This window comes from Colletotrichum abscissum (assembly GCF_030869225.1).
Source record: "Colletotrichum abscissum strain IMI 504890 chromosome Unknown Scaffold_27.1, whole genome shotgun sequence".
NCBI classification, from domain to species: Eukaryota; Fungi; Ascomycota; class Sordariomycetes; order Glomerellales; family Glomerellaceae; genus Colletotrichum; species Colletotrichum abscissum.
In genome coordinates this window covers 502,615-524,823 of record NW_026850176.1, presented here as the reverse complement: position 1 = coordinate 524,823, position 22,209 = coordinate 502,615, and the positions used below count along the sequence as shown (strand labels likewise).

Below are 22,209 nucleotides of genomic sequence, written 5' to 3'. Positions count from 1 at the left end.
CTCGAGTTCTGAACAAAACACCAAATGGACGCCATCGAGAACCTCCTATCCTGGGCCCAAACCCAAGGAATAACAGTATCGAACGTTGGTCCCCGTGCCCTCCCAGGAAGAGGCATAGGAATCGTCGTGACATCACCTCTCAAAGTAAGCCACACATGTCACAACCATCATATACTCTCATCTCACTAACACCACCACCACCACCCCAGAAAGACGACACAATCCTAGACGTCCCAATCCCCTGCCTAAAAACAATCGCAACAGTCCCAAAACCCCTAACCCGCCCCTTCCCAAAAGAAACACACGTCCACGCCCTCCTGGCCCTGGACATCGCCCTCGACGCATCCCCCTCCTTCAAAAGCTGGTCCGCCGTCTTCCCAACACCAAAAGACCTCTCCTCCTGCCCGCTAACCTGGTCCTCCTCCTCGCCAACCCTCGCCTCCCTCCTCCCCTCCCAAGCCCTCACCCTCCTCAAAGCCCAGCGCGAGAAATTCGAATCCCACTGGTCCCTCGTCTCCTCCACCCCTCTCCCAAACCCGCTGCCCCAGGATGACGAGCACCTGTACAACTACCCAGAAGGCAGCGACGGCAAGCTCACATACGAATCCTACCTCCACGCCTGGCTCCTCGTAAACTCGCGCACATTCTACCACGTCACCCCCAAAACCGCAAAACGCCACCGCGACGACCACATGGTCCTCCAACCCGTCGCCGACCTCCTCAACCACGCCTCCCGCGGCTGCTCCGTCGCCTTTGACAAGCACTCCTTCACCATCAAGGCCGACCGCGCCTACGTCCCCGGCGAGGAGATCCACATCTGCTACGGCCGCCACAGCAACGATTTCCTCCTCGTCGAGTACGGCTTCATCATGGCCCAGGGCGAAAACGAGTGGGATGAGGTCTGTATCGACGATGTGCTGCTGCCGCGCCTGGGCGCCGCGCACAGGCGGCGGTTGGAGGAGAGGGGGTTTCTCGGGAACTATGTCATTGACGCGGAGACGGTGTGTTACCGTACGCAGGTGGCGCTGCGGACGCTCGTGTTGCCGGCGAGACGGTGGGCGCAGTTCGTGGATGGGTTTGCGGACGGAGAGGCGGAGCAGCCCGAGGTCGATGCGTTACTGCGAGAAATGTTGTCGGCGTACGACGAGGAGATTGAGTCCAAGATCAAGACAGTGCGTGGCCTGGATGAAGGTCAGCAGTCTCTGCGGGACATGGTAGTGGCTCGCTGGAAGCAGATACAGCTGCTCGTACGCGGCACGATAGAAAAGTTGAACGTCTCCAATACACAATAATCTACCGGTTTCTGCAAAGGAAAGAGCAACGAGGCGTGAAATGACGAAACGCAGTCGTAGATTGTGCTTTTCAGGTCTGAACTGTAACGCCGTAACCGAGGTGCTAGGGATCGTTCCCATGCAGCCATATTCTAATAGTACACATACAATAACTCAAAGCAAACATCTTGCATTTTGGTGGTTGCTATCATCCATCTGTAGCAACCATGAGCTTCGTGACGTCGCAGCCAATATACCCGTCACTCATCTGAAGACTAGAGGCCTTGATCAACTGATTCTCTCTGTTAAGCGCGAAGAGATTTCGTCGATAAGAGAGTCCTCGTCGAAGGAATGAACCCAAACTGTGATGCGATGAGGAGGTTGTGACCGAAAGCTCTACGACGCGGTGACAACTGGATCGCGCTGCGATAAGCGGATCCGGCCATTACCTCAAAATCGCGCAAACTGCCTTGGCCGGTAGTCCTACTCGGGTCGAGGTCGCTTAGCACCGTGAGGGTTGCCCCAGTCGTTACCACCACCCTGGTTACCGCCGAAGAATGCAGGGTTGAATTGTTGAGGCATGCCTTGGAATCCTGGGAACGAGTCAGCTTGAGTGTTCTCTGACGAAGAACAAACGAGAACGCAAACAGCAGAGAAATCAGTCAAGAACATTCAGCGAGGAGCCTAGTGGTGAGGTGGCATCCTCGAGCCGAACCGAGTAGCTGCAGGGGGTTGATGGGCAACGATGTTAAACTGCAAACCGTGCTCCTTTGTCCATCGGCCGACCTCTGGTGCAATTACAGGCTTTGGTTGTTCGGATACATGTTTCGGTTGCACCTTCTGCCGTTTGGTGCTCGAAGGGATCTCGTCTCGGCCGGTGTTGGCAGCTTTGCCCTTTCGCCGACCAGAGTTCTTGCGCTTCTGGGTTGAACCATAGGCAAGTCGAGATATTGGGGGGGTGTAATTTCGCTGGGGAGATTCAAAAGCAAGGGGAGTCGTACCAGGCATTCCGCCGCCCATCATGCCCATGTTAGGCATACCCATGTTGGGCATGCCTCCCATCGGGCCCATGTTCATACCGCCCATCGGGTTGTGCATACCGCCTCGTCCACCACGCATGCCGGGGCCGCCGCGCATGCCACCACCGAAGCCGCCGCCCCGCTGGAAACCGCCGCCGCCGAAATTTCCGCCGCCCATGCCGTTGTTGAAGCCGCCGCCTCCCATGTTGTTATTGTTGAAGCCACCTCCCATACCGCCCGAGAAGTTGCGGTTGAACCCGCCCTGGTTCATGCCACCACGAGGACCATTGAAGCCTCCACGACCACGGTAGCCGTTTCCACGGAAATCGCCGCCACCCATCGAGGAACCCTGGTTGTTGTAGTTGTTGTTGTTTGGTCGGCTGCCCTGGTCTTTACCAGCGCGGTTCGGTGCATCCTTAGGCAGCGTGCGGAACGGGTTGACGTGGGGGTTCGAGTAAGTGACCTGGTATTTCTTCGGTACGCCTTGAGCGCTGTCTGTCGACTCAAAAGCGTGCTTGGCGGCCGTGGCAGCTTGCTGCGATGTGAACTCAATGTAGGCTTGTCTGCGGGCGGAGTCAGCAATAGTACATGCAAATCTACCTCACACCACGAATCGTACCCTTTGCTCTTTCCGTTCACCTTGTGTTCACTGAAAGTGATATCCTTCAGCTCGTCCTCGCAATGGCCTGCTCTGGCGTATCCTCTGATGTCGTCGTCCGTGTTCCACCAGTTTAGATCCGAAACCATCAAAGCTGTGGTTGCGCCTGGATCGATCGGCCGGTCGTCGCCCTTTCTCTTGACACCCTGCTGGGGAGCAGGCGCCTCTTGCTGATCGTGATATTCTTCCTGCTGGTCGTGCTTCTGCTGATCGTCGTGGTGCTCCAGCTGGTCATGCTGTTCCTGGTGGTTGTCCGCATGACCGTTGGCTCCGTCGTAGTTCTCGGCGTTTCCGTCTTGGTGATCTTGGGGCGCATCGCCGTAGATATCGATCTCGAATTCCTCCTCAGCCATGGTGACGTTATTATCTGGTAGCCGTGAGTTGGGGCAGTGAGCTTGGTTGTAGTTGGAAAAGGGTTGTTATTAGTCTGCGAGATACAGGATATGTCTGCAGTCTTGAACATGATCATCAGCCGCTGCCAATACAGGGTCATTGCCAAAGTCTGGAGCCAAAAGACAAACTCGAACGTAGGATAGAAAACAGAGAACATCTGATACGTACACTCCTCGTTCCGTAGACAGGATGGAAGAGGTTGGATGGAAATTGCCAAGCCAATACAATCCTCTCCTTTAGCCAAATAAAAATGAAGACGAAGCTCTGTGCTCCGGTCTTCCCCAATGGCGACGTGACCGTAGTTCTTTCCTTGTTCGGCCCAGAAGCCTTAGGTACAGGGAACAAGATGATGTAGTTGGGATGAGCGAGAATGGAAACAGGATCCCAAGATTCCAGAGACTGTTTGCTCGTTCTGCCACCGCCTTTGGCCGACGCTCCAACCGCGTTCCTGCCCGCTCACTATGTGGGCGATGCTGTTAGCCGTGATGAGTTAGTGGTCAAAGAAGCCCAATGAAGGTTTCCGGCGGGTTCGCGAGTAAGCTGCGGCTGCGCGTCGCTTCGCTGAGTATGTGGCGTTTATCGCGATGCCCGAAAGACCGACGCGTAGGATAGCTTGGGTAGAGCTGTGATATTGTCGTGCAGGTCAGGTATGGACGTCTCGGTTTGATGTTGACGCGAAGACAGAGATGCAGTCGACGAAGGTGAGTGGAGGAACGTTTGGGAAGGGAAAGAAAACTGGGGGGAGCTCTTTCAGGAGCTGAGGTCGCATCTTGAGCCAGGCGGGAACCGACAAGGGCCATGGCCGCCAGGCTGCGGCAGGCACAGACTCCGCCAGTGGATGCCCGTATGGGGCTCGCGACTGCCCGCTGAGCCGATACGTACCTTACTCCTTCTCCCTGTCATGTGCCTGAATGCGCTGAACTGTGGCTGGTCAAAATGGCCCAGACCAGACCCTCTCTACCCACCAGCGGGGGAATCCAGGGGGGTCTTCCTCCACTGAAGGGGAGCACCAAGGGGACTCCTATCATCCTAACCTTAGATAAGCAATCTGTCCAGTGGCGTGCGCCTCGGCGGCCGGCGCATAATTCCTCCATGCCTCCTTAATGGCAATCTGGCTCTTCCTTCCACAGCGGGAGCTTGTCCCGAAATTTTGGGGACCAGTTGGTGACAGCGCGCTCAATTTAACACATCTCCCTTCTACCCATTCGAACCTCTCGAATCTTCCACCTCCCCGACCTACAACGCCTTAACTACACGTCGTCGCGCCTTTCCTTCATCGACTTTGCAGTTTCCTGTTACCCTGCGGCCCATTGGGATTTCCTTTGCGACTTTCATCAAGTTACCCACCCCTTTCTCTTCTCCGCATCCCACGCGCGCTTCTATCCACAATGGCCGACCAAGTCAAGGAGATCCTCGAGGTTCCCTCCGAGTTCGCTCAGGAAGGTGTTCAGTTCATGAGAAGGTGCACCAAGCGTACGTTGCGCCCTCGTGCTGCATTGCCCGTTCGCTATTCGAATACTAACGTGTCCTTTAGCCGACAAGCTCGAGTTCCTGAAGCTCTGCCAGGCCGTCGGTGTCGGTTTCCTCATCATGGGTGCTGTCGGCTACATCGTCAAGCTGATTCACATCCCCCTTAACAACATCCTTGTCGGAGGCGCATAAGCGCCATGTATTTACCTTCAATGGAAGCACCGATATATCGGGCCAGCTTCTCGAACACCTTCACGTCGACACGTGACGACCAAACATGAATTCTAACGCAGGGATGGGTCTCAAAAGCATTGCACGGGCAGAGTGCAGAAGCGGCGCAGCAACACTTGGAAGAGGTTCTGTGCGGGAGTGATGGGAGATACCCCGAGACCAAAGAGGCTTCATCGATCATGTATCATTGCCAAAAGAGGGGTGGAACATGTGTGGAAGATGTACAAAATAATTAAAATAATCATCCCACAGCGCTTTCTCAAAAGTGAACCGGTTCCTGACGAGAAGTAACTAGCTTTGGAATGATTCGCCAACGGGGCGCAGCTTCTCGTCGACATTGCGACCCATTGGCGGCTCTGCCTCGTCATCTTCGGCTTCGTTGTACGAATGCAGCGTGCAGGTCCCATGAGCCATGTTGAATCCGTTCCATGCAGACGCTGAAAGACGTTAGCTACAGCCCGAGACTCGCATGATATGAAGGACTTACCAGCGAGGACTGGCGCATTGGGATGCCAGCTCACGTCACGCACACACGTGTTCCAACCGGGGAAGTCGTCGCCGTGATATATACGGTATCTGCGCTCCAGTGGCCGCGAGTTCTTGGTGGCCTTCCTCACGTCGATGGTACCAGCGAGCGTGGCGTCCATGTTCCAAATGTAAACCTTGCCATCCTGACTACCAGAGTAGACGTAACGCGAATTGGTACTTGATGGCGGTGAAAAGTGGCATCGAATCAGCGTGCGCATTACACGATGTCCTCTGAACGTCACCAACGAGTTATCGTTGGGGTGCGGGAACCAGTCTTCGTCCCTATATGTTCCCCACCGGTAATCGAAGTCGCTGTTGCTGGTTAACCTAGTGGGGTTGACCTCGTCGTACTTGGCCGTGGACATGACCATTCTCAAGTCCCAAAGCTTCATCGTCTGGTCCTTGCCGTTACTCAGAATGTATCGACCGTCGCCTTTACTGTCAATGTACGTGAGACCTTCGACGTGGCCCACGAAAGCGCCAGCTGGCCGGCCGTCTCCCATACTACGTCGATCCCAGACTTTGATGGTGGCATCGTCTGATCCAGAGTAGAGAATGTGCGGAGAAGACTTGTCTGCAAAGCACACAGCGTTCACGTCGTCTTCGTGGCCGACGACATTGTGTAACACAGTGCGCGATTCAATATCATAGACGACGATCGACTGCATGTTGGTGCCGGCCACGAGCTCACGACCATCTCCCGAAAATCTGACAGACCAAATACCAAAGGAATGTCTCGATCGCCATCCTGCGTGTCGAGTTCCCGCACTCCTCTCTGCCAGATCCAATGTGTATGGGTCTCCCGTGTCGTTGGGATCCGTAGGTGCCAGACAAACGTTGCTTTGGATTGAGGTATAAGCGAGCCAGCGGTTGTCAGGACTTAAGGATGCGTCGGTCAATGTCCACTGTCCCCAGGGGTAATGGACCGTCTTATAATATTTCCAATTGTACGGATTCGAGGTGTCGTACATGCGGACCTTGAAGTCGTGACCGCAGGCGTAAAAGAAATTACCGTCGTCGGAGAACTGGCCGGAATACACTGGGTCGTCGTAGTGCACAATCATTTCGGGGTTCGTCGAGGGTATCATGCCCTGGGCCATGAGATCTTGGTTCTGCTTCCGGTCGCGCCTATCCCCCAGACCAAGCTCACGGTCTAATATCCTGCGTGCCAGTTGCTTCTTCTTCGTGACTCGGTAATCGTTTGCGCCGAAAACGCCAGAGTGCATCAACTTCGTGCCCTCTTCGCTCGGTACTTTAGGGAACCGATTCGGCTCCCGTGCGCGAGGCCGTCTGCGTCTTCTTCCCCAGCCAATATCTTCGTCATCGTCTTCTTCGTCGTGAGTGGTGCGTAATGTCACTTCGCCACTTTGGATGAGGCCTAGCAGCTGTGCTCGTGTAAGAAACCCCGTTCCGTTGCCCGCAGCACCGGCTGTATCGTAGATTAGCGAGGTTGGCACACGGTTTTACTCGAGGATAAGTTTTGACTAACTGATGAGAGTCATGAGTCTCGATATTGGATTAGCGGCCATGCCGTCTTCCTCAGCATCATCGTCGTCCTCGTCGCCAGCACCCATGAACACTTCCACCTCTACGTTGCTGTCCTCGCCGTCCTCAGCATCTGCGCATGGTAAGTTTCTATATGGTTCAACGTGAAAAAGAGGTATTGCTACCGTGATACTCATCATCATCGTCTCCGTCTTCTTCCTCTGGCTCGTCTTGAAAGTCGGGGTCGTACTCATCGTCGTCGTCCATTCCTTCGGCATCTTCCGGATCATAGGTATAAGTCCAGGCAGGCTCATCATCCTCTTCAATTAAATTCATGCTTGCTGATGGCGATCGAATGCTGTCTCCAGAGTCTTCCATTTTGGCTTTGGGTTCACACGGAAGTTCGGATTGATGCTTAGTGATACAACGGAGCTCGGATTTGAGACGGCCGACGTGTGATGGAGGGTCCTATGCAAGAATGTCCGTGACAATCGTTTAGATGCCGAGCTATATGTACGTGGTGCGTTCTAAGGCTGACGTGCAGGAGAGCAAGACGATTCAAGTGATCAGGAAAGACAATAGGACGCAACGCTCAGATTATGTTTCATGAAGAAGTGGTCATTCGTGACGACATTCATTCAGTCCCTGGGGGAGGTGGGGTGTCCTGGACCAAACGGCGGAGATAAGATAGCACAGCTGCTGTAAGCTCCGGCAAGTCAGTGGCGCCAGCTGTTGAAGCTCTCCTCGGGCACTTTAGAGATACGTACCTTTTTCGGGTCGAGCCAAGCATCTTCTTGGAATTCTGTCAGCAAATCTGGGGTCGCCTGGATGCAACCTGGTCAAATGCGAGTCAAACGTAACGCAGCACACCTTTGAGTGTCGTGTGTTTTCGAGTACACCAACCGGTTCACGAAATGATGGCAAAGGGTTCAGCGAGGACGTTCCTATCTATTAATTTAGCTGTTATACATATGTACGGCGGCATTGAAAGTTTGTTTTACACCCTACGCATGCATGAACAGTCGATTGTCTGCAGTTCAACTGTTTAATAAGCCTATATGTCTTAAAGCCGTTATCCGACATTTCAGCTGTCCTCTATGTAAATATCCCCTTCAGAGCCTCTCTGGCGGAAACATTCTAGGGGTTCCATGATCCCCAATGTCGCCCCCTGTGGGGCGCCTCAAGGGATTCGGAACATGGGGGGCCGCGATGGGCGGCGGCGCGTCCAGTTCTTCCCACCTCACGTCCCAGGTACCCTCAGGTACTTGCTTACCCCGTGGCCGTGCAGCAAAAGATACGTAACAATTTTAGAACCCGTGGCTGAGCAGTCGCATTGCCAGAGTCAATCAGAAACCACCAAAACATCCTTCCTTTTCTTTTCCCCCCCTTAGCAGAGGAGCAGAATATTTCTCGAGCTTACTTGCAAACTCTCCTTTACATTTCACATCCATTGTCCAGATACCAGCGAGGCTCGACAGCCCGAACGAGTCATCATGAGGCTGCGCACTCGACCCTCCCCTTTACTCCTCCTCCTTATCCCATCCCTCGTCGCTGGCCTCGCCGTCGAAACCAAGGACAAGAATGGCGGCAAGGCCGTAGCTTCCACCGAAAAGGCCACCGACTCGACCGTCACCTCTGGCATCAAGACCAGATACGGCACCGATCACGCGCCTGTCGATGGCAAAGATGGCATGCCCCACGAGGGTCCCTTCGTTGACCAGACCCGAGAGACCAAGAAAGAGAGTGCCGAAACAGATGGCAAGAAGGGATTGCCTCCCTTGAAGGGACGTCCGTCCGACCCAACTGTTGTCGATGGCAAGAAGATTCCCGAGACCAACGACGGTGTCATGAACGACAAGACACGCCAGAAGCCCAAGGAGGGAACCACGGGCACCGAAGGAGGTGTCAGCGAAAAGGATAAGGCGCGCAAGGCAGCCGAGGGCCGGACTGGCGAAAAGGCCGACAACAAGCCCGAGGCCCCCAAGGAGAAGCCCCCTCTGCCGCACAGTGAACAGGAGAAGCTTTCGAGCGAAAAGGACACCACCACTGGCAAAGAACACGATCATGACCACCACACTGCCGACGAGGTTGCGGGGCTCGAAGTGAGTTTCTTGGTTGCCATCCCATTGGTTGAGACGTGAAATGCTGACATGCAACAGAAACCGGCCGGCCTCCCTGACAAGCTCGACGACAAGCCCAACCCGCTCCCCAACTCGGCGCACAAGGACCACTTGGATCTTTCAAAGTCCAAGGGCAAATCTTCTTCCAGCCTCGACGACGAAGCTGAGGGCGTCATTCAACCCTTCCACTCCTTCGTCCTGTCTCTCACCATGATTCTCGTCTCCGAAGTTGGCGACAAGACCTTCCTTGTGGCTGCCCTCATGGCCATGAAGCATGATCGGATGGTCGTTTTCTCCGCCGCCTTTGGTGCTCTTTTGGTTATGACGGTCTTGTCGGCCGTTCTCGGTCACGCTGTCCCGACTTTGATCCCCAAGCGTGTCACCAGCTTCCTCGCTGCTGGCCTGTTCTTCGTCTTTGGCGCCAAGCTCCTTCGTGAAGGTTTGGGCATGGACCCTAATGAGGGTGTGACTGCCGAGCTACACGAGGTTGAGCGCGAGTTGGCCGAGAAGGAGAAGGAGGGTAAGAGACGGGGCTCTGCGGTGTCTCCCTACGCGCTGGAAATGGGCCTTAACGGCAGCAGGAAGTCTAGGTCTAAGAGCCGTTTCCCCTCGCCCCCGCGCTCGCCTTCCTCTTCGCCACCTCGCAGCCCTTCTCCTGGTTCCGGTGGCATCAGAGGCTCTCTTAACGGTCTGAACAACCTCCTCGGTCTTCTTCTCAGCCCTGCTTGGGTCCAAACGTTTGTCATGACTTTCCTGGGTGAATGGGGCGACCGCAGTCAGATCGCAACGATTGCCATGGCTGCAGGACAGGACTACTGGTGGGTTATTCTTGGTGCCATGGTTGGCCACTGCATCTGCACAGGTGCTGCCGTTATTGGCGGCCGCGCCATCGCAGGCCGTGTCAGTCTCAAAGTTGGTAAGTTGTCATGACATCTACGCCACAAGCTCCTAGCTAATATATCACAGTTACGGTTGGTGGCGCTGTTGCTTTCCTGGTGTTCGGATTCATCTACTTCTTCGAGGCTTTCTATGCATGATCAACGAAGCCAATGTCTACTACGCGGTTCATTTCCTATAACCTTCTTACCTGTATAGAATACGTCTTTCCTCGTGTCTCATCACCCTTCAGTGATGTGCAGCATTACAGCACACTCCACGTTCGTTACCTACAAATTATTAATTACAAGTGTGTGGTCTCCAGCCGGTCTTTGACCCTGATACAGGATGGGGACTAAGGGTCTGGAAGACTACACGCAGCAGACCGTCTCCTACACTGTCTGGCCATGTACACGAAATTAACGGTAAAGGGGAAAGGGATTCTCCTTGGAAAACTCAGTACGCAATCCATGGGTTGCAGCGGAAAGTCGAAAAAGAAACAGAGCGTGGAGATGTCGAATTATGTACAATAGGAAGGTCGCTGGCCATGGGGCATAGGGTGGGAGTTCAACGGAATGCAAGAGGTCTGTCTTTGGGCTTGCCATGCTGTCGAAGAGGCCTTGACTCGGTTCATCGTATATGATTGTTTGTCTTCAGTCCACCCTCCGGTGTCCTCTTCCGTGCAAAATGCTCCGACGTTTACTCAGCCGAGTCCACAACAGACCGAATGAACCAACATCGCCAATTAGTATACATTCGCGTATGTCGATTGATTTCAATCACTTTGCCTTCGCTAAGACGAGACAAGCACGTCGTCATGGTTGATTTAGTCTCAAGCTAAGGTAGTAGCGGAATCAGCGCCATCTTGGTCAGCAAACCGAAATCCCGTTTGGTAGCTCAGGAAACAGCTGACCCCACACTTTCTCGCTCAGATGTACAAAACGATTCCATCATCACCAACGTCCTCTTTAAACCCTCTTCAACATTGAGCCTTTGTCTTATACAACTGTTACAACTCCAACGAAATCAAGCCTTATCATTCCAATTCTTCTCACACTCTGAAGCGGCAACTTTCGCACCATTCAGCATATGCCAACATAAGCCTTTGTTGCGGCACCATCTCCACTCCACTAACGAACGTTCGCCTGATCCGAATATCGTCAACTTCGATCTCCAATCTATTGAATGCTCCCAAGAACCAAGAGACCCGAAGCCGTCTCATTCGGGGGCCTCGCCTCCGCCACCAACCTCCCACGCGTCGCGCAGCTCGTACAGAAGCGCAGACAGACCAACTCCAACCCACGACTATGTGAGCGGTGCCAGGATTGGGACGTCCCCGACTTTGCTGCCGGCCTGGGATCCAAGGCACACCACTACCTCTCTTTGGAGAACATCTCACTTCGATCGTCAAATTGTCTCTTTTGCTGCGCGATCGCCGCGGCTGTCGAGGCGCGCCGGCGGGAAGATGACTGGTTACATGACTGCTCCGAAGCCTGCTTGTTCGTTACAGTCCAGGGCCCTTTCTTCCTTGACTCGGGATTAGCTGAGGACCAGAAGTATCGGTTGTTCGCCTCTTCCGATGATGAAGTTTCTGTCAGGTTGTTTCTGGAATTGACTCTGAGTGCCGTGCCAGACAAGTCGAAGCTGGGGGCTTTGGGTTCGCTCCCATCTCCTTTTGCGGTCACGCCTCAGTTTCTCTTCAGATACTCGACAGATGAACCTCAGAGGCTACAGGCAATTGAAATTTGGGAGGCTGAACATTTTGACGTTCAGACCTTGAAGGTTTGGATTGATGGCTGCGAGATTCTTCACGGCCACCACTGCGTGAGCAAGTACAAGTCGATTGGTATGTGGCCATGGGTAGCTCGACTCTGTGCGCATGGACTCTGACAGGACAACAGATCATCTACCCATCGGGTTCAGGGTCATTGATGTCCACGAAATGAAAATTGTCAAGCCGTTAAGGCCTATCCGCTTCGTTGCTCTCAGCTATATGTGGGAAGCTTCCGAGGCACCGGGACATGCCCAACTGGAGACGACAAACGCAGAGGACCTGGAAGTTCCGGGGAGCCTCAAGTCTGTCAAGCTACCACGCATCATTCTGGACGCGATTTCTCTTTGCAGAGATCTTGGAGAGGGCTATCTATGGGTGGACCGTCTTTGTATCGTCCAGGATGACGAGCGATCGAAGCCCGACCAAATTGACGGGATGGACCGGATCTACCAGTCTGCGTCTTTCTCAATCCTGGCCGCGCTCAACGATAGACAGGGAAATGGGTTTCCTGGATATGCTGGCAACCCTAGGAGGCCTCGCGCCTCCTTATGGTGCCCGCCGCGGAACCGGAACGTTGGGAAGGGTATTGACCCGAACGGCCTGCAAACAGTAGTCGACGCATCCCTGTGGAACCGAAGAGGATGGACATTCCAAGAGAGGCTACTTTCCAGGCGCAGCATCTTCATCACGGAGCACCAGGTCCTGTTCCAATGCTGTCGGGGTCACGCCGCCGAGGAACTTACTTGGGGACGAGGACGACATGAAGTTCCTACAAACGTGTTCAGTAAGGAAGCAGATACACCCCAAGCGGAAGAGTCCATCAATGAACACGATTCAGAAGCCCATCATACAGCTCAAGAAGACATCGACGAATCAAAGACCGAGAAGAAACCGTTCCGCATGCCCAGCATCCCCGGCTTCTATCGCCGAGCGCTTCACAGCAAAGACGCACCAGTCAAGTTACGCGGCCAAGTATCACTAGCAAACTATTGCCAATGGGTCGAAGATTATACCTCGCGACAGCTCTCCCGCGAAACAGACATCCTCAACGCCTTCGCGGGCGTCGGCAACGCCGTAGGCGAATCCATGCGCACAAAGATGACGTTCGGCCTGCCGGACATGTACCTCCCTCAAACGCTCATGTGGAGCCACACGGGCGCCGTACGCCGTCGAGATGACGCGGGTTTGAATATCCCGAGTTGGAGTTGGGCGGCGTGGTCGTCGGTCGAGGGAGGTAGCGCCGCTAGTTATCGGTGGATTCACGGTAATGCGCGACTGTACGATACCAAGCTCGTGCGGATCGTGACGATGGTGCAATTTCACGTACATGATGCCAGACGCGTCTCCTCAAGGCATGAAGACGACGGGAATGGACTGCGTAAAGTCAAGGTGACGGAGAGGTGGCTGGGCAGCTGTATGCAACTGGCCAGGATGAGCGGGATCGAGAAGCTGCCGCCCTTGCAGAGGAAGATGGCCGGCGGCAAGTTCAATGTCTCCGAGGAGACGAACGAGAAGTACGTCACCATGTGGCGGGAGTGTCCGCACAGCCCTTGGGAGGCTCTCGCGCACGTGGAGCTCGATCCGGAGGCCATCGAGGTAGCCGCTGGCTTACCGGGGGCGCTGGTGTTCAACACGACTGTTGCCTCGCTCCGAGTCGGGAGGGATCGGAGGATGATGGGCGCGAGGAGGGGTGGCTGTGAGGATGCAGAGATTCTGGATATGATGGGGAGACATGTTGGGTATCTGGATAAGATGGACACCCGTTGGATTTCAGGACGAAGAGGAGCGAGGGATCGGAGGATGTTGCTCGATTTCATCGTCATTAGTGCTTCTGTTGACACGGAAGTCAGTGAGAGCAATGAGTGGGCGTTTATCGAGGGGCAGTTTCATGAGATGTGGCGGTTTAATGTCATGCTTGTTGAGAGGGTGCCATGTACGCAGTTTGTTGCTAGGAGGGTCGGGGTGGGATATGTCTGGCTTAGCCAGTGGAGGGACTGTAATCCTCGTTGGGAGACTGTGGTTCTTTGCTGAGAAGAGCGTACCAAGTCCGTACAGGGAGCAAGCGTGAATACTTTAAAGGAGAGTGCTTCTTTGCTTCCATATTCTCTTGCCAAAGTGTACATACTTAGGTTCTGTATAGGTCGCAGTCCAAAAGACCTTTGAGACCTTAATGTCTACCTAATTTAAACACAGTCCAGTTCCCAAAGGAGAGTAAATTCATGGTGTGCAGGGCTCAGCCTATCAATTTGAGCATCAGAAGTTGGTGCAGCTTGACTGCATGAGTGGTTGATGGCCCAGCCCAAGGCAGACCAGCCAGGCTCTCAGCCTGGATGCCCAACGGCGACCTAACCATTACTTTGAGTACATATGACGTGCTAAAGACCATCAGGCTCAAATCGTAAATGGCATCCGGAGATTCTAAAGCCAAGACCAACTTAATGGCACCTCCATATTCCGACATCATGGAAGACCAAAACCCCTACAAGTGAGGAGACAATGCATATGGGATACAAGTCGCATTCTGACATACCTTCAGAGAACTAGATCGAGGTGACTCCCCTCAAATTCGTTTACTCAAGATCGAATCAGCAAAGAGCAACGACGAAGTTATAAAAGTCAATCTCTACACCAAGAGCTTGGATCAATCGCCTCCTTTCAAAGCTCTTTCATACGTATGGGGCGATGAGAACTGCACCACGCCCATTCTTCTCAATGGTCTTCGTTTCGGCGTCACCTATAATCTCCATGCTGCCCTGAAAGCCTTGCGATCAAAACCGAATAAGTCCTTTCTATGGGTGGACACAATATGCGTGAACCAGAGAGACACTTCCGAAAAGAGCCATCAGATTTCACTCATGGCACGCATCTACTCAGAGGCTCGGGAAGTCCTGTGCTGGCTCGGGCCATCTACAAATGACGATTCGGTTTTCCCGTTTATACAAAAGTGCGCAGAACTAAATCGCGCAATGATACTTCCCCTGCCTAGACCCGAGATCCCAATAGCTTTCGCATCTAAATCAGATGCGATTCGGGACATACTTCTCCGGCCGTACTGGTACAGAGTATGGGTGATCCAAGAAAACGTACTAGCCAGGAAACGCCTTTATCTGTGCGGAATGAATGAGATCAGCAGCAATGATCTATATCAGGGCCTAGTTCAAATAGGCCGCTCTCTCCATTTGAAACCTAAGAGGCTTCGCACCAAGTCGTTTTTGCAAGCCGCTGATGACCTCCGCAACTTCAAGGGCTACGGGATGTTAGCCAATACTTTCATAGGACCACGTGAGCTCATGAGCCATACGATATCAGATCCTCTTTCCCTATTAATCGAAGCCATGATGGATACCGCGCGATTTATGGCTACAGATCCCCGGGACCATCTCTATGGCATCCTTGGCCTGTTTCCCGAACTAGCTCACTTGATCACGCCAGATTACACCAAGAGTCCAACTGCCGTTTTTTTGGATTTTGCCCTCCTGAATCTGAAGGAGGATTCGAGACTCATAGCGCGGTCAGGGATTGGACACAAGAATTGCACCAGGAGGCGCAGATCTTGCGACAATCTGCCATCGTGGGTTCCAAATCATAGCGGGCCTTTTGTTGAGAGCCGAACTGGTATCAGCATTTGGACGGCGCACATAGACATCAAATTTGAGGCTGGGACTTTCTGTCCTCAGGAACTGAAATGGCATCTTGCACACGACACCCTGGTTCTTCGTGCAAGTGGTGTACAAGCGGGCAGAATTACTTCTGTTCTGAGCCCAGATACATCCTTCAGCGAGAGAATGGTCAAGTGGAATTGCTGCGCAGCAGCCAATATCACAGATCATGCGTATATCAGTTGGAGGCGGGCATTTTACCGCACGATTCTCATGGATCGTGACCGCATGATAGATCTCCGGCTGTTGTTCAAGAATGACAACGCAGCGATGGATTTCGTCGATGAGCGGATGCCGCTCGACCTCATCCATTCAATCAGCATGATAGACACATATATCCTGATGATGCAGTCCATCTTTGGTTTTTATCCGAGAAAAGAGTCCCAGGCAGAAATTGGTCATCACTCACCGGTTCACCCCACCCCCTCCATCCAGGCAGAGCGATCATATTGGTTTCCGAAGAATCAAGACTCTCAGCTCAACGACCTCTATCTTGGCGAAGAAAAACAGGACAGTGTCAAAATGTTACCAGCTAACGATAAAATGATAGGTGAAAGTATGTTAGGAGGATTGAAACTTAGTCTGGCCAACGAGGTCGACAGGATTACACGGGATAGGTCCTTCGTTCTTACTGAGTATGGGCACATGGGACTGGCTCCATTAGGGGCTCAGGTTGGAGACCACGTAGTCTTAATAGGAGGATGTCCCGTACCTCTTGTTCTTCGAAAGCAGGGCGAAGATTACCAAGTTATTGGGGATACATACGTATGTGGCCTCATGGAGGGACAAATGTCCGAGAATGTGTCTGCTGGAACTGCCCACATTGAAGATTTCAGGCTTATTTAGGTGAACCTTCAGGGGTATCTTCTGCATTCTGATGAGAGAAGGCTGTGTATACAATGATCAAGTCGTGTCAAATTGCACTAAGCCCTTCAACATGGCTCTGCCTTCCAGCTCCTTTTACTTCGTCTCCAAGTTGCCTGGGTAAATCGTCCTCAAACCCGCTTGAACTTGGAACATGACAATGACTTCATACGGAAAATATCGGTTTTTACGAGCGGCAAAAGAATTCATGACTCCCAGCTCTTATCACGACATCTTGACACTTGTTGGTATCCCTATTACAGGGTAGTTGGTTCGAACCGTAGTTGACGAAGAGATCAATTGAACTATATGAATATTTGCGTAGTAGGTGTAAAAAGGAGGTTCCAACCGTAGGTTGGGCTGGCTACGATAATCGTAAACAGGGCCCCCAATTGGCCCCTGCGCAGTCGGCCGTATGCCGCTGTCGAATTGGACTTCCAATCCGACAACACTTGATGAAGCTTGTGGAGAATTTGCTAAGCATCGTGAAGACAGAAGGAACAAATCTATTGTAATTTGAAAAGGAAACACCTAGTCGCTTCGAACTGGCAGAGGGAACTAATGTCCACCTGTTAATACTTACCTTATACCTAGTGGCCTCTTGGGCTCTCTTTAAGGGTATTCTCCGACTTCTCTTCAGTAGTATCCTGATCGTGCTGATAATGAGAAAAAGTGCGAGTCAGACACAAGCCCATAAGTCGTTACGTCTCTCGGTTTCGGGAACTAATCCCCTAGAACAGATAGACGAGGCCGAATTACTCGCACATCTCGCATCAAGTTTCCGCCATTCCGCAACTTTAAACTTTGTAATCCCTGAAAATGCGTAGCGCTTGTGAGTCTTAACAACTACTACGTTGATCATCAGTATATAAGCTCGCAATGGCCCCGCACAGCCCAAGTTCAAAGCATGCCGATTATCCGCGCGACTTGGTGAGTGCGAGCAAGTAGCAATCTATTAGATAGTAGACTATGAAAACTTTCCTGATTGTAACGACACGCGTGACTTTGATAAGTTGTTGATCTACAAACATGAAAAATCCAAGCCCTAGATGCCTTTCGTACACGCACGTCGCCCACAACACTACATAAACCAAGCTCTGCCAAGCCAGTGCCAACGCTAAACCCTCCATTCCATGTTAATTTTCTCTATCACTTAAGTTTTGCTATTGTTCAATTACTTCCGAGATGAAGCTCGCTCTTCTTCTTTCCGCCGTGACCACCGCCTCCGCCTGGTCAGTAACATTCCACGACCATGACCAATGCGCCGGCGGTACGATATTTCACTACGGTGGTGGCTCCAACACGGGAACTGGACACCTCGCCCAGTGCTTTACCATGACGAGCATCAACAAGAGCTTTGCCAACTATGACGCAAAGAGCGTCAACATCATCTTTGGAGGCTGCACGATTGACATCTTTACGGATCGACTTACGCGACCTGGACTTGCTGGATGTGTGGCACCCATAAGCGATCCTACCAACTGGCAGCGTGTCGATCAGGTCCAGGACGGATGTGTCCAGTGAGTGTTCTGTGATGAAGAAACATGATGATTGTTGACTGACACTGGTGTAGATTATCAAGCTCTAAGCTTGGGAAATGGCAAGCTTGGTCTGTGTCCTGCTGATGAATGTTCTGTTGAGGATACCGGAGGAACTTAAGGGTAGTTGTTAAATAATAAATTTGTCCATCGTCATAATTAGTTTCTGTGCTGTAACACACGAAATTTCGAAATATTGGGAGAGACCCGTCAGGTACCAGTGGGTAATATATCCATCATACTGTATGCGTTTATACTGATGGCGGTTTTGGTGTGGTCACGTCGGGCATGTTGCTTCATCGTTGATAAGCGTCTTATGCGAACTACAAAGTCTCTGATTTCATTGCTTTTTCATTTACCCTTGATAAAGTAGGTCTTCAAATTCGGTAAGACCAAACACCCAATGAGTCCCGTAGTGAGATATGTAAGACCTTCGCTAGAATACGCATACCACCACTGTCGGATCTGGGCATGCTAAAATAAGTACAACATTCAAACTCGTAGACTACTTTTCAGATTTCTGCCCAGCAATCAAGAAAGAAGTTATTGAAAGACGATAGTGACATATTTTCGTCTTTGTGCTGTTTCTACGCTTCAGACATCTTTTGCGTCACCTCAGATAGGCTGTTCTGGCCAAAGGCTGGCTTCTGGTATGGAATCAGACAAAGGCTCCATTAGCATACACATCAGTGATGATGCACTCATAAAGAACAAATGGAGAGAGAAAAGGAGATTCTTTGTCTGAATTATTCGTACATACGCAGATTCCTTGTCAAGATACCTTGCAATCGGGCAGCGTGTGAGCTAGTGCAGTGAACACATAGTTGCAGTGAGCACATAGTTGCAGTGAACAACTGAGCAAGGGCCGAGAACATTGAACATTGAGATAAGCTGTATCAAAGAGCCTTCACAGCAACAAGGCTCCCTTGATTTATCACTCACGCAAGAGCATTTGAGACTTAAGAGGGCGAACTGAATGTCTTTCCTGTCAATTGCAGTCTTCATCTCCACACACACACACACACACACACACACACACACACACACACACACACACACACACACACACACACACGAAGAACACCAACAAATAGGAAAGCTATAGCCTCAACTAGCCATTACTTACTGCAGACCAGAAAATATGACGAACCACATTGAGATGAGCCCCACCCCGGAGAAGTCTACAACACAGGTTGAACTTGTCGACAAGAATAAATGCGGCAAGTGTGGTAAGAACTACGCCGGAAGCGCCGATGTCTGCACCTGCAACGACTCCTCCTGAACTATTGGCTGCGAAGTAAGTGGGAGAAAGATCTTGAAATTCACGTTATAGCTTTTTCGAGCCTCACTTGAGCCTAAGTTGCAATGATTTGGTCTGACGTTTACATATTAGCGTTGCGCTTTGGAACCCATCACATTGTGACACTGGAGATCGTGCTGTGGTTCACTGCTTGTGGCATGTAATGCTTGGCGCTCGGTACGAAATAGAATGTGGAGTAAACTTCTTTGAAATGGGGAATTGAGCATACATAGGGGCCAGAATATAATGTATGTCATGGGGTATTCTTGGAACACCTCTCTTGTTGTTGATAGTCCATGAAGATAGCCACATTTCCATGGTTCCTTCCCCCCTCCCACCCACATCTTTCCTTGTACAACCTGAGATCGCTAATGCCAACAAAACCTCGAAGGGCAAACAGCGTCTGATCCGCTCCCAATCCGGCTGCGCAGGCCGTTGGTTCTGTTTGTTCATTTTTGACAAAGACACCCACCCCTTGTTGCACCTGCAGCATGGCAGTGATGGTGTGAGGCTGCGCCGCTACTTAACGACCAATGACCACCCTCGAATTCCGAAGAAGCTTGACACGGCCTTCAACTCTTCCTCCTTCACCATCCTGACACCACATGTTCATAGTGTCATACATCATGGACTCTCGAGATCTCGCTCCTGATGACGCCCTCCTCAACCAAATCTTTCCTGATCAACCTCACGTCTCCATAGATAGTATCTTCGTACAAAGCTGGGACAAATGCGTCTTCAAAGCCAGCTTCCCACATGCCCGCCAGTCAGATACCAGCAGGCCAGATATCAGCAAGCCTGATGCCCGCAAGCCAGATGCCCGCAAGCCTCCTCCCTCGTATCTAGTCCGTCTGGAGGTCGTAGCCAAGAACGAGGAATCTACACAATTTGCCACCGTCTCAGCCATGCAGCAGATCGTCTCGCTCGCCATCCCAAAACTCATCCCAAAGGCATATCGGACCGGCATGACCAACAATGCCCAGAGAAAACTAGTACAGTTCAGTGTGACGAAGTATATCAAGGGGAAGACGTTAGAAGACGTGTGGGAGCAGATGAGTGACGAAAATCAACGGTCCGTTATGGCTGCTCTCATCGAGGCACTACAGAAACTGCATTCTGTTCGGATTCCCGACTCTCTAGACCGAATTCGGGACATCTGGGCCAAGTGCGAGTTACCTCTAGCACCGGGCGGCCTGGGGGAGCACATTCTGGGGGAAACAGAGTTCATGGGCGGGCCGAGCACGGGATTCTTCGCTCCCAAGGACGGACCAGCTCTTCTCAGCGCCATCGCCAAGAGGTGGGAGCTGAGTGGACGACCCTTCTACGCCACGGTCGCCACGGAGTCTGGTGGTGTAGTCTTACAGTCGGAATACTCAGACCTCGGCTTCGTGAAGGTTGAGAAGAGCTGCTGGGAGGAATGGTACCGAGAGGCTGTTCTCTGCCACAACGACCTCAACCCCCGCAACATCATCGTCAGCAGTCTGTCCGACTCTGAGTCTACCTCTGCCTATCAATCTGACTCTGCTAACGAAACTTCCGACTACGAGCTCTCCGCCATCATAGACTGGGAGCTCTCTGGCTTCTACCCCCCATCCTACGAACTCAGCCTCCAAGATACCTACCTCAGCGGGGCCAACCGCCTATTCTCCTTCTACTCGCTCCTAAAGAGCCATTTGAAGGAAATTGTGCCCCGTTCCCCATCACAAGTCGCCTTGCTGCAGGTCATGCAGCTTCTCTTCGAATCTAGACAGAGGCGACTGAGGGAAGGCAATAACATCCCGGCAATCATCCGCGAGAGATTCATGAAGAGATTGCAGCTACGGCGGGATGAGGATTCGTACCTTGGCTGGGTACCGAACGATGATGAAGCAGCGCGGCTCGTGCTTTCTCTTGCCGACGTGAAGAGTCTGGAAGACGACGTTATTGCTGAGACGAATGCGAGAAGGCAGACGAAGCGCCGCGAAAGTAGCTCGGTAACATAGTAGACTAAGGACTCAGGAAAGTTTCATAGGTCGAAGAATACACATTGGATATATGCAGCCCCATAAACAGAACTCTTCTGAATGGCAACTGAGACCAGAAGCTTTTTTAGCTCCTAATGTAAGCTTTTGGGGGGGGGGGGGGTTCTTTTCTAATTGATTTGGGCCGGATGCTTAGCTACCTTACTTAGAGTTACTGCAGTGACCCCCTTTTCGATAGGTTAGCTGTTCATCACTCACACTGCTTGTTTTAGAATATGGCGCCCACGGCAGTATCCATATGATTTTGGGAGAGGATATTCTGCCAGTAGCTCCTACTATTCTACTACTAAGTATAGCTACGGCCGCTACACGACCGCTAGTCTCGGGTATATATATAAGCTAGGCTCTATATAATTAGTATTTAAATAGATTAGACTAATTAGAGGCCGTTAATTAACTTATAGTTAATTAAATTATTTTAGTAAAAAGTACGGTAATTAACGAATTGGTCTAATTTAACGTAATTAATAAAGTAGCCTAATTAACTACTTAATTAACTACCTAATTAACTATTAATTACTCCATATAGTTTATAGCTTATAATTTAGTAACTTTTTTTACTTTAGCCTCGTACTCTATTTTAGCCTCGTATTTATTAATAAATTTATTTATTTTGCTTTTTATTATAAAATTAATATTATAAATATAATCCTCGTTAGTTAGATCTTATAATACGTCTAATTATATAAAATTACTAGTTAATTAGGATTATAACTTTATAAGCGTTAGTAGCTAAGGAGCCCCTATAAAATTAATTATATTATTATTAATTACGTTAATTACTTTATTAATAATAGCCCGCTAGTATTTTTACTATATCTCTATACTAGGTTCGTATATATTAGAATTATATATAATTTCGAGGCCTTGTTAAGTAGAAGTAGCCCTACTTAGTACTAAAAGTACTATTAATAATAGTAGCGCTAATATAAGTACTATTTCTATACGTTTAATAGCTTTTTTATACTTAAATATAAAGGGCTCTTATTTAGAGGAGGTATT

At 51.3% G+C, this 22,209-nt stretch overlaps 9 protein-coding genes across 9 annotated transcripts; 7 read left to right on the top strand and 2 right to left on the bottom strand.

Annotated features, from left to right (window-relative positions):
* Positions 1-24: 24 nt before the first annotated feature.
* Positions 25-1,292, top strand: CABS01_10610 (SET domain-containing protein; the record flags this gene model as incomplete). Its single annotated transcript, XM_060543965.1, has 2 exons — positions 25-144; positions 210-1,292. The coding sequence occupies 2 exons, from the start codon at positions 25-27 to the stop codon at positions 1,290-1,292; spliced, it is 1,203 nt and encodes a 400-aa protein (XP_060399167.1).
* Positions 1,293-1,754: 462 nt separating this feature from the next.
* Positions 1,755-3,301, bottom strand: CABS01_10609 (RRM domain-containing protein; the record flags this gene model as incomplete). The annotated part of the gene is made up of 3 exons (XM_060543964.1): positions 1,755-1,864; positions 2,033-2,853; positions 2,910-3,301. The coding sequence occupies 3 exons, from the start codon at positions 3,299-3,301 to the stop codon at positions 1,755-1,757; spliced, it is 1,323 nt and encodes a 440-aa protein (XP_060399166.1).
* A 1,428-nt stretch (positions 3,302-4,729) lies between these two features.
* On the top strand, positions 4,730-5,003 carry CABS01_10608 (translocase SEC61 complex gamma subunit; the record flags this gene model as incomplete). Its single annotated transcript, XM_060543963.1, has 2 exons — positions 4,730-4,814; positions 4,876-5,003. The coding sequence occupies 2 exons, from the start codon at positions 4,730-4,732 to the stop codon at positions 5,001-5,003; spliced, it is 213 nt and encodes a 70-aa protein (XP_060399165.1).
* A 330-nt stretch (positions 5,004-5,333) lies between these two features.
* On the bottom strand, positions 5,334-7,433 carry CABS01_10607 (WD repeat domain-containing protein; the record flags this gene model as incomplete). Its single annotated transcript, XM_060543962.1, has 4 exons — positions 5,334-5,479; positions 5,530-6,999; positions 7,060-7,188; positions 7,241-7,433. 4 exons carry the CDS (start codon positions 7,431-7,433, stop codon positions 5,334-5,336), a joined length of 1,938 nt encoding a protein of 645 aa, XP_060399164.1.
* A 1,115-nt stretch (positions 7,434-8,548) lies between these two features.
* CABS01_10606 (uncharacterized protein) lies at positions 8,549-10,212 on the top strand (the record flags this gene model as incomplete). The annotated part of the gene is made up of 3 exons (XM_060543961.1): positions 8,549-9,157; positions 9,215-10,091; positions 10,142-10,212. The coding sequence occupies 3 exons, from the start codon at positions 8,549-8,551 to the stop codon at positions 10,210-10,212; spliced, it is 1,557 nt and encodes a 518-aa protein (XP_060399163.1).
* Positions 10,213-11,236: 1,024 nt separating this feature from the next.
* On the top strand, positions 11,237-13,856 carry CABS01_10605 (uncharacterized protein; the record flags this gene model as incomplete). The annotated part of the gene is made up of 2 exons (XM_060543960.1): positions 11,237-11,897; positions 11,953-13,856. 2 exons carry the CDS (start codon positions 11,237-11,239, stop codon positions 13,854-13,856), a joined length of 2,565 nt encoding a protein of 854 aa, XP_060399162.1.
* A 431-nt stretch (positions 13,857-14,287) lies between these two features.
* Positions 14,288-16,330, top strand: CABS01_10604 (ankyrin and HET domain-containing protein; the record flags this gene model as incomplete). The annotated part of the gene is made up of 2 exons (XM_060543959.1): positions 14,288-14,310; positions 14,362-16,330. 2 exons carry the CDS (start codon positions 14,288-14,290, stop codon positions 16,328-16,330), a joined length of 1,992 nt encoding a protein of 663 aa, XP_060399161.1.
* Positions 16,331-17,533: 1,203 nt separating this feature from the next.
* CABS01_10603 (uncharacterized protein) lies at positions 17,534-17,973 on the top strand (the record flags this gene model as incomplete). Its single annotated transcript, XM_060543958.1, has 2 exons — positions 17,534-17,868; positions 17,922-17,973. The coding sequence occupies 2 exons, from the start codon at positions 17,534-17,536 to the stop codon at positions 17,971-17,973; spliced, it is 387 nt and encodes a 128-aa protein (XP_060399160.1).
* A 1,839-nt stretch (positions 17,974-19,812) lies between these two features.
* Positions 19,813-21,168, top strand: CABS01_10602 (uncharacterized protein; the record flags this gene model as incomplete). The annotated part of the gene is made up of 1 exon (XM_060543957.1): positions 19,813-21,168. The coding sequence occupies one exon, from the start codon at positions 19,813-19,815 to the stop codon at positions 21,166-21,168; it is 1,356 nt and encodes a 451-aa protein (XP_060399159.1).
* Between the last annotated feature and the right edge of the window lie 1,041 nt (positions 21,169-22,209).